Source organism: Alosa sapidissima, chromosome 9 (genome assembly GCF_018492685.1).
Source record: "Alosa sapidissima isolate fAloSap1 chromosome 9, fAloSap1.pri, whole genome shotgun sequence".
Classification (NCBI taxonomy): Eukaryota; Metazoa; Chordata; class Actinopteri; order Clupeiformes; family Clupeidae; genus Alosa; species Alosa sapidissima.
Window position 1 is genome coordinate 22,521,793 of NC_055965.1, and position 10,000 is coordinate 22,531,792.

Genomic DNA, 10,000 nt, shown 5'->3' on the forward strand with positions numbered 1-10,000 from the left:
TGAGAAACTTGACTTGCCTTAATATCTCCAACCTTAAGTATGCAGCTAATAAGGAAATATAATTGTTATTTAATTAAACAAGGTGAACTTCTCCCCACTGTGCAATGCAGAAAAGGATGCTACAAGGAAGGGAATTCAAACACACTCAACACCTTACCATCTATTGATGTCATTGTGGTTCATTGAGATATCTGACATTTTTTCTGTTAATTGGCTTGGATACAAAAGGACATTGTTGCCTTTGTCGGTGTCCTTATGTGAACTTGCACAGGTAACCTTGCTCATCTTTACTTGCGTACGACTTCACACCAGTGCTTCAGGGCAGCCGTGGCCTACTGGTTAGCGCTTCGGACTTGTGACCGGAGGGTTGCCAGTTCAAACCCCGATCAGTAGGCACGGCTGAAGTGCCCTTGAGCAAGGCACCTAACCCCTCACTGCTCCCTGCGCGCCGCTGTTGTTGCAGGCAGCTCACTGCGCCGTGATTAGTAGGTACCTCACTTTGTGCTGAGTGTGTTTCACTAATTCACAGATTGGGATAAATGCAGAGACCAAATTTCTCTCACGGGATCAAAAGAGTATTTATACTTATACTTCAGACCAGAGCTGATGCTTAAGCAAAGGCCGTCACTGAAAAGCTGTGAATGTCATTGAACACAGCTGTTCTCACATTAGCTGATTGCGATAAACATTAACCATTGTTGCCTAATTACCAATTATTCATCAAGTAGTAACTTTTTTTAGTGTTTTTCACATAGTATTTTGCAGTATTTTTAAAATACAAAAATACACACCAATAAAGTATTTTGATACAAAATACAGAGCCATTTCCTTCAACCCAATAAAATAAAAATTACAAAATACTATTTTGTATTTGAAATACATATTACATGTTTCAGAAATCTTGACATGTCTAAGTTTTGGGTTGCAATATACAGGTAGTGGGCTCTCTGTTAATTTTAATGAGTAGGCCTAAGCCTAAAGTTACAGCATTTCTATCACAATTGACCAGACTTTGACCTTTGGTCTGCTTTTAACAAAATTCTGGCTATGATTGTTCCTTGTATTGCATCATGAGCCATCACTGTGCCTATTGCATTCTACTGTTGTTAGCCTTAAGCCTAGCTCAGTCATTATGTTATACCACATCACCCTCCATTAGAAGTGCAATGAGCTGCATTGAGCATAATAAACTGCGTTTAGAATTCCAAATTCATATTTCTAGATATTTTGGTGAAAGTAACTCAAAAGTAATACAATAGTAGTGTAATGCCTTACAATTCAGATACATATTATAATGTAACAAATTATTTTGAAATGACAGTAATGAGTAATACATAATACGATTTTGAAGTAACTTGCCCAACACTGATGACAACCATCACTTTCTATGTATGTCTGTGTTTGTGTGTGTGTGTGTGTGTGTGTGGGGAGGGTCAATCAAATTCTATGATTGCCACTGATATGAATGATCTCACAAATCACACAAACCAAATCAAGTTTTAAAAAAATTGCAAAAGTATCGAAATTGAGATTCTTCACTTAGTATTGGTATTGAAACAATAATGTTGGTATTGTGACAACAGGAGTTGGGGATGTGTCCCCACCAAAGCTAAGACCAAACCTACGCCCTTGACACACACACACACACACATACTTGATCATCTGCAGGTTGGAAAGGTCAGGGCTGAGGCTGGTCAGCTTCTCAGCCAACTTCCAGAGTGTGATGAGGAAGAAGAAGGCGTTGAGGAAGATGATGATGCACACAGGGCCGAAGAACGCCCAGATGAAACCACGCTGCAGAGACAACCAGCAGCTGAGGGAGAGAGGGAGAGAGGGAGAGAGAAAGAGGGAGAAAGAGAAGGATGGAGCGAGAGAGAGAGGGAGTATGAGTGTGTGTTAGGGTTGAAACTGGTGTGTTTGTGTGTGTGTGTCTGTGTGTGGGGGGGGAGGGGGTGTTGGAGGGAGAACACTTATATCATATCACACTGACGGCAACCTTTGACCATGAATCATTAAATGCTTAAAGTTCTAAAGCATCAGTATCTTTCAACACAGAGCTATTTCCATGTTCCACATTTTATATTGATTTGGTACTCTATTACCCTCAGAGATGTTGCCCATAGACTGTATAAAGAACACTGAAACTATAGATCGTTTGCATAGAATTCTAGAAGGAACCAGTAATTAATAATTTTCAACAGATTTCAACTGAGGTGAGGAAGTTCCTTTTGCAGAGGTGAACATTTGAATGATTTTGTGTAAACATTCCATCTCTCCAACTCTCCATCCAAGTCCCATCCTATTAACAGAGAACTACCTCCTCGGATTGCAAGTGTTTGCAAACGCTCTTGGAAAAACAAGGGGAACAGGGAAACAGAAAATCTAAAATTTGAATGCACCTCTGGAATGGTTTTCCAACTGTCCTAAATGAGTTTATCTTTCTCCTTCACTCATGTTTTTGAAAAGCAATGCAGATGAATCAAAATGTTAATTAAAAAGTAATCTATTCTCATGAAGCTGATTATGATGTTGTCAACAGTGTGCAAAGCAATCATTTGGCTAGTAAATTGAGGCTATTTTAAAACATGTAATTTGCGAAAGAAATATAATTTTCACAAGAAAAAAAAATCATGTATTGCATTCTTCAAAGTAGCCCCTGTAGCCTTAAGTACACACACACACACACACGCACACACACTCACTGTTGGTCAGTGCCGTATCCTTGCGGGTAGGCGATGGCGGAGATGATGACGATGGCCAGCGGAGCTCCGTAGCCGGCGGCCATCATGTAGGCGGGGCGGAGGCTGGTGTGGAAGACGAGCACCACCATCCTGTAGAGCTGCACCCCCTCCAGCAGCATCCAGCTGAACGCAGCCAGGAAGAAGTAGTGCAGCAGCCCTGCCACCAAACTACAGCCAGCCTAGCAGAGAGAGGGACAGAGGGAGAGAGAGAGAGAGAGACAAAGAGAGAGGGAGAAGAGAGAGAGACAGAGGGAGAGAGAGAGAGAGACAGACAAAGAGAGAGGGAGAAGAGAGAGAGAAAGAGAGACAGAGAAAGAGAGACAGGGAGAGAGAAAGAGAGAGAGATAAAGAGAGAGGGAGAAGAGAGAGAGAGTGAGAAAGAGAGAGGGAGAAGAGAGAGACAGAGGGAGAGAGAGAGAAAGAGAGAGAGAGAGAAAGAGAGAGGGAAGAGAGAGAGAGAGAAAGAGAGATAGAGAAAGAGAGACAGAGAAAAAAAGACAGGGAGAGAGAGAGAGAGAGAATTTGAATTTTAAATTGTACTTTATTGTGTTGCACAACAGCACAAAAACTCAATTAATCAATGATGCCCAAAATATATTTTTTTTCTAAGAGCGCAACACACAAAAGTAAATAAAAAAATAAATAAAAACAAGAAAATCTACAGATGTTCAAAGTGCAACTTGTTGTCGATGACTGTACACAACACTTGTTTACAACACCACAAGTCTACAAAAGTCTCAAGGTCCTGCATCATTTCATAAAAACGGAAATCAACCAATACTCTAGCTTTGACTAGAGCTGGAAACAAGACTGTAACATCATCGCCAGGCATTTGATCCACCTTATTTCTTCGGCTGACATAAATGGCCATCTTGGCCTGACCTAAAATGAAATTCAGTAATTTGCATTCATTCTGCCTGCATCTTGTGTACTTAAAACCAAGAATAAAAACCTCAGTGGAGAAATCTGCACCAAATTTACTAAACAAGCGCTGCAAAATAAGGAACAAAGTCCTCAGTCTGACACATTGTGAGAATGCATGAAAAATAGTCTCTCTCTGAAAACAAAAAGGACATTCCTGACCAACATTTGGATTTAAAATTGAGACAAAAGAATTGACAGCCACAGCCCCATGAAGTATTCTCCACTGTAAATCGCCCACTCTTTTGGCCAAAGGTGGTTTGTAAAATGCTCTCCATTCTGGTGTTCTATCTGGGCTCAAACCAAGAACAGTGCGCCACGGTGTGTCAACCCTGTTCGTTAAACATTTTTTGTTAAACACTTTCACACATGCATGGTATAACTGCTTCTCAGTAACAACATTAAAATAAAGTGATAACTCCTTAGATGCCGAAAACAAATAAGCACTCTCCTCCAAAATTGGTGAGAGCACAAGCCCGGGAAAGAAATCACGCTCATCAGGGCACAGCGCCCCCGTGCAGTCGTCTTCTATCAGCTTGATTTCACCTGCGGTGCAGGTATCCTGCCATTTTTTTAGGAGATGTGACACCACCCGACAAGACCTTAACCCCAAGCAATCAGCGAACCCCTTCACATTCCCAAAATCAGATCCTGCCAAATCTCTATCACATTTTTTAAAATCACAGTCTTTGAGCTGAGAAGCATCTTCTCAAGCGCAGGTAATCCAACTTCGGAAACGTCCAAACGCGCACACCCCTAATCACAGGCTCATGCAAAAGCCAGTATAAGGAGGTTACTGACCCCTGCCTTTGCACACTGAACAGGGCCCAAATTCTGAACAGACTCCGATAGAAAGGGGGTAAACCAGACACGTCCAGTCCATGCGATGCCATCAGGAAAAGGGACTTGTCCATCCCCAAACCTTTGAAAGATTGAGCAGCTCACAAGACTCCAAGCTGCATCCGTGGGCCCAGCCAAGAGTCTCTTTAAGAAATGCAGCCTAAAAGCTGCAGTCCTGCTTTGCAGATGGATAAGACCATGCCCACCTTCGTCCTTCGGTAAAAACAAAATAGACTGTGGGACCCAATGTAACTTATCCCAAAAAAAATTAACTAAAACAGACTGTATTTTCTGCAAGAGATCCGGTGGAGGGTCAACACAGGCTAGACGATGCCAAAAAGATGATGCCACCAAGTTGTTAATAATAAGTGTGCGCCCCCTATATGACATCTTTGGTAACAGCCACCTCCACCTCTCAAGCCGCCCTTTAACATTTTCAACTGCCCCTTCCCAATTGTTTTGCATTACTTTTTCATTCCCCAGAAAGACCCCCAGATACTTAAAACCATCTCTTTTCCAACACAGCCCATCTGGAAGTTTTGGTTCCCCCTCTCTCCATTGACCAAGCAATAGAGCCTCACTTTTCGGCCAGTTGACCTTGGCCGATGAAAAAGCCCCAAATTCCCCCAGGGTACTTAAGATTACCTCTACATCCCTTTCCCCACTTATCAATACAACTGTCATCGGCATAGGCCGATAAACAAAGGGGTACCATACAACCTGGTACATGCACGCCACTCAAAGTTTTCCTTAGTCTGTGTAACAGAGGCTCTATTGCTATTGAATATAACATCCCAGACAAAGAACAACCCTGCCTCACACCCCTTCCCACCTTAAAAGGAGCACATAAGCCACCATTAATCTTTAAGATGCTCTCCACCTCACTGTACAGAACCCTGATCTTCTGCACAAAGCCTTCACTGAAACCAAAGGCCTTTAAAACATCCCACAAATAGCTATGCTCCACCCGATCGAAAGCTTTTTCCTGATCTAGTGAGATCAACCCAACATCAAGACCCAGAGAATGGGAAACATGAAAAACATCTCGAATCAAAGAAACGTTATCAAAGATTAATCTGCCTGGTATGCAATAGGTCTGGTCCGGATGGATGACCTGTTCAATTACCTTGCCTAGCCTATTGGCCAGTGTCTTGGAAAGTAATTTGTAATCACTGCACAAGAGCGACACGGGCCTCCAGCACCTTATTTCCGTTAGGGCTCCTTTTTTAGGGAGGAGAGTGAGGACCGCCCTACGACATCTCAACGGCAGACACCCTCCGGCGAGGCTGTCATTGAGCATCGCCAGTAAGTCCTCCGCTACCTCCGGCCAGAATGACTTGTAAAAATCCACTGGAATGCCATCCAGGCCAGGGGCCTTGCCACTCTCCATACCTTGGAGGGCCCTCTCCAGTTCTCCCAAAGTCAGAGCTGCATCGAGCTCGGCCAGAGACTCCATGGAGACCGGAGATGGAACGGACCAGGGCACCCTTTGCACTGATGCCATGCAACTCAGCTAAAGTACTTTTCTTTTTTAAAGTAAAGTTTTTAGTTTTAAAAACATCTCTAAAGAATGTATCATGTAACAGGGATGTGTTAAAATGCCAATATGCGCTCTTTGGCTTCACAGAGCACAGGGTTACCATACAGATAACTAACTTATGATCAGAAAAACCCACAGGAGAAATCAAACAGTTTCCAAAAATATTCAAGTGGTGTTTAAAACAGTAGAATCTGTCAAGCCTAGCCATGGAGAGTGTGTTGCTGTGAGAGCGTGGACCCAGGTGTATTGCCTCTGCTCTTTGTGAAGGATTCTCCACACATCAACTAGGTCATGTGTCTGTATGCATTGTGTGAGTGTTCTGCGGGAAAGCATATGGGGCTCAGTATGATTTCTATCTACATAATTTTCAGTGCAGTTAAAGTCTCCACCAACAAATAAAAATTCCTCACTATTGCACCCAGACACAGCAGCGGATAAGGTATCTAAAAACAATACTCTATCTGCCGCCTTTGTTGGGGCATACACACAGATAAACACAAAGACAAGATTTTCAAAACAACCCCTAACTTTCAATAACCTTCCTTCTACAATTTCCTCAATTTCATGGGAAACTGGAGTAAAATTATTTGCGAACAAAACCGCAACACCCCCACTAACCGAGGTGTTGTGGCTTAGTAATGAAAACCCATCCCACTCCAATGCCCAGTCAGCTGTGTTCCCTGCATCGCTGTGCGTTTCTTGCAAAAAAACATCAAGAAGTTTCTGCTTTGTCAATTCATAGAGTCCCGCCCTCTTCAATGGGTCCCTTGCCCCATTTAAATTTAGGGAAGCAATTCACAAATCACCCATGAGAAAGAGCAGAGATAAAAAAAAAAGACAATCATCGCAAACGACAGGGAAATTAATAACGCTGACTGTCGGTATCACTGTTACCCAACACAGTGTTTAGCTTTGTAACGTACTTTCTCAAACGGAAAACCTTCCCTTTCTGTGAAACGCCCTTCAGCCAAAAACAACCTTGTTTTGGACATAAACTGTTCCACGTCAGGGAAATTTCTGGCATGTTTAGTTTGTAACAGAAATGTTTTAATATCAACTACGCTGTAACACTGGGCAGGGACACCACCTGGGCGCAGAGTGCAACTGATACTACAATCAGTTTCACTCTCGCTCTCTGTGTCACCGGGAGTGAGAAGCTTCTCCTCTTTCTTTTTGGCCGCTGAATGTTGTTTACTGCGCCTCCTCTTATTTTTGAGAGGCATTTTGAAAACGGTTTCTTCCGCTTCTATTTGAGAGCTTTCATCCCCAACATCATCATCAAAAGACTGATCGACATTATCCACTGACACACAACTATACTGCGAGTTATCAGCTGGATCACTTTGCGCGTCCTCAACTCCTCCCGGGTCAACAGGAGCACCCTGCTCAGGGGGGCATTCTTCCGATGCGGGCACTACTCCCTCTCCCGGTGTTTGACCCCCTCCTGCCCCAGCATGCTCCCCATTCGTATGAGTTTCAGTAGGCCCAGTAGGTCAGCATTCACATCAGTGTGCAAATCATTAACATTTGCGGAATTACCGCTCTTGTCAGGACAAGCTCGTACCTGATGACCAGATTGACCACAACCAAAACACTTCATCATACGTGTGGTCACAAAAATCGCATAATTGAAATCATCCACCGTTATATTAAGTGTCAAATCTAGATCCTTATTATCTTTCACAATCATGTAAACATATCGCCTGAATGACACGATATGTTTCAGGAGTGGAGATTTACTAGACATTGCTATCTTTCTGATGGGTGACACTAGTTTACCATAGCGGGACAGTGTTTGGGCAAGAATGTCATCTTTAATAAAGGGCGGGATGTTAGACAAGATTACTTTTTTAGAAGGGGTCGATAAAGGAAGCACTGAGGTAAAAACACCGTCAATTACAATTCCGCGTTCAACAACATCATTGGCCAAGGCCACTGTTTCAAGAAACAGCACGACCGCATTATTCATGCGAGCAGCGGACAGAATTTTGTCATGACCAACCATTTCTCCTATCGCCAAACTACACTCCTCAACGCTGGCGCTGGTAGCTATTTTAATGGCGTGTTGCCTCGTAAGACTCTCAAACTTCCCTGTACCTGAGGCCGCCATGCTCCCAGTCAAGAAGCAGGCGCCGCAGTACAAGAGAGTACTACACTAAACACACCAAAAAACTCTGGAGAAAATAAAGCTTTGCAAACACAAAACACATATAAGAAAAAGAAAATAAAGAAAAAGAAAATTGATTAGGGCACAGCGGCCACACACACCCAGTACTCACTCACACGCTCTAGCTCCGCCCACTCACTCCACATGCGCACAGAGAGAGAGAGAGAGAGGAGAGAGAGAGAGACAAAGAGAGATGGAGAAGAGAGAGACAGAGAAAGAGAGACAGAGGCAGAGAAAGAGAGATAGGGAAAGAGAAAGAGAGAGAGATAGAGAGAGACAGAGATGGAGAAGGAGAGAGTGGGAGAGACAGAGAGAAAGAGAGAGAGAAAGAGAGAGACGGAGAGAGAGAGAGCCGGAGATGGAGAGAGAGAGAGAAGGAGAGAGAGAAAGGGAGAGAGGGAGAGAGAGTGAGAGAGAGAGGGAGAGTGAGAGAAAGAGATGGAGAGAGAAAGAGAGAGAGGTTTAACACTCCTTTATTGGTGTTTAACCACTACACAATAAAAACATGTTAAAACACATACAAGTTACAAGTTAAAAAGAAACATCACAGGGCTCGCAGAGCAGATTCATATGTTGAAAACAACCTGCCCATCCCCCCCACCCTCACACAGCAACCCCCCACCCCCCATACCACCAGAAATCTCTCAATGTCATCAACCAAGAGAGAGAGAGAGAAAAAGAGAGACATGTAGATTAAGAAAGAGAGAGAGGGAGAGAGAAAGAGACAGAGGGAGAGAGAGAATGAGAGAGAGAAGGAGAGAGACAGAGAAAAAAGAGAAAAAGAGAGGGAGGGAGAGAGAGAGAGAGAGAGAGAGAGAGAGAGCGATGGTGAGAGCATATTACAACAGACAAAAAAGGAAATGACACACTCCAACAGTACACACACACATACAGACGCACACAGACACACACACACACACGCAGTTTGTTTATCAAGGTTCTTTCCTGTGGTGTTGCAAAACTCTGCCTCTGTTGCTTCACATTCATCACAGTGACACAGTTACAAGAATTGTTGCCATCCAGTCGTCCATATGTTGCCAAACACTTGCCTTCCGATGAAATATACAGACACTTCTCAGTTTACATTTCTTTAGAAGTGACCACACACACATACACACACACACACACACACACACACACACACACACATACACAAACATACTCACACATACACACACACAGACACACACACACACACACACACACACACACACACACACACACACACACACACCCACACACACATATACACAAACATACTCACACATACACACACACAGACACACACACACACGCACACACACACACACACACACACACACACACACACACACATATACACAAACATACTCACACACAGACACGCACACACACACACACACACACACACACACACACACACACACACACACGCACACACACACACACACACACACACACCTTCTGTGCTCGGCTGATGCCGCAGAGGAAGATGAGGTCGGCGAGGAAGAGGCAGAGCGACAGGTGGAGGTGGATGGTGGTGCGCGTGCCCTTGATGGAGCGACAGAGGCCAAAGGTCAGGATGCACACAAACAGACACGCCAGAGACACGGCCAGACCGATCCACGTAATCAGCTGCAGCTCAAAGGTGTGCTGGAGGAGGAGAGGAAGAAACGCATGTTAGAACTGAGGGAGGAGAGGAAGAAATGTATGATAGAACTGAGGGAGGAGAGGAACAAACTCATGATAGGGAGGAGAGGAAGAAACGCATGATAGAACTGAGGGAGGAGAGGAACAAACACATGATAGAAC

General features: G+C 43.8%; 1 protein-coding gene across 3 annotated transcripts in view; it reads right to left on the reverse strand.

The window, feature by feature from the left end:
• The window catches only part of LOC121718051 (adhesion G protein-coupled receptor E2-like), a 27,071-nt gene that overhangs the window by 2,728 nt on the left and 14,343 nt on the right, over window positions 1-10,000 (reverse strand). For all 3 annotated transcript variants that reach the window (XM_042102864.1, XM_042102865.1, XM_042102866.1), the window contains 3 exons: window positions 9,650-9,841; window positions 2,703-2,920; window positions 1,655-1,813 (listed from right to left, as the gene is read on the reverse strand). In XM_042102864.1, the coding sequence (XP_041958798.1) occupies window positions 1,655-1,813; window positions 2,703-2,920; window positions 9,650-9,841 (569 nt within the window). The remainder of the gene's footprint in view (window positions 1-1,654; window positions 1,814-2,702; window positions 2,921-9,649; window positions 9,842-10,000) is intronic.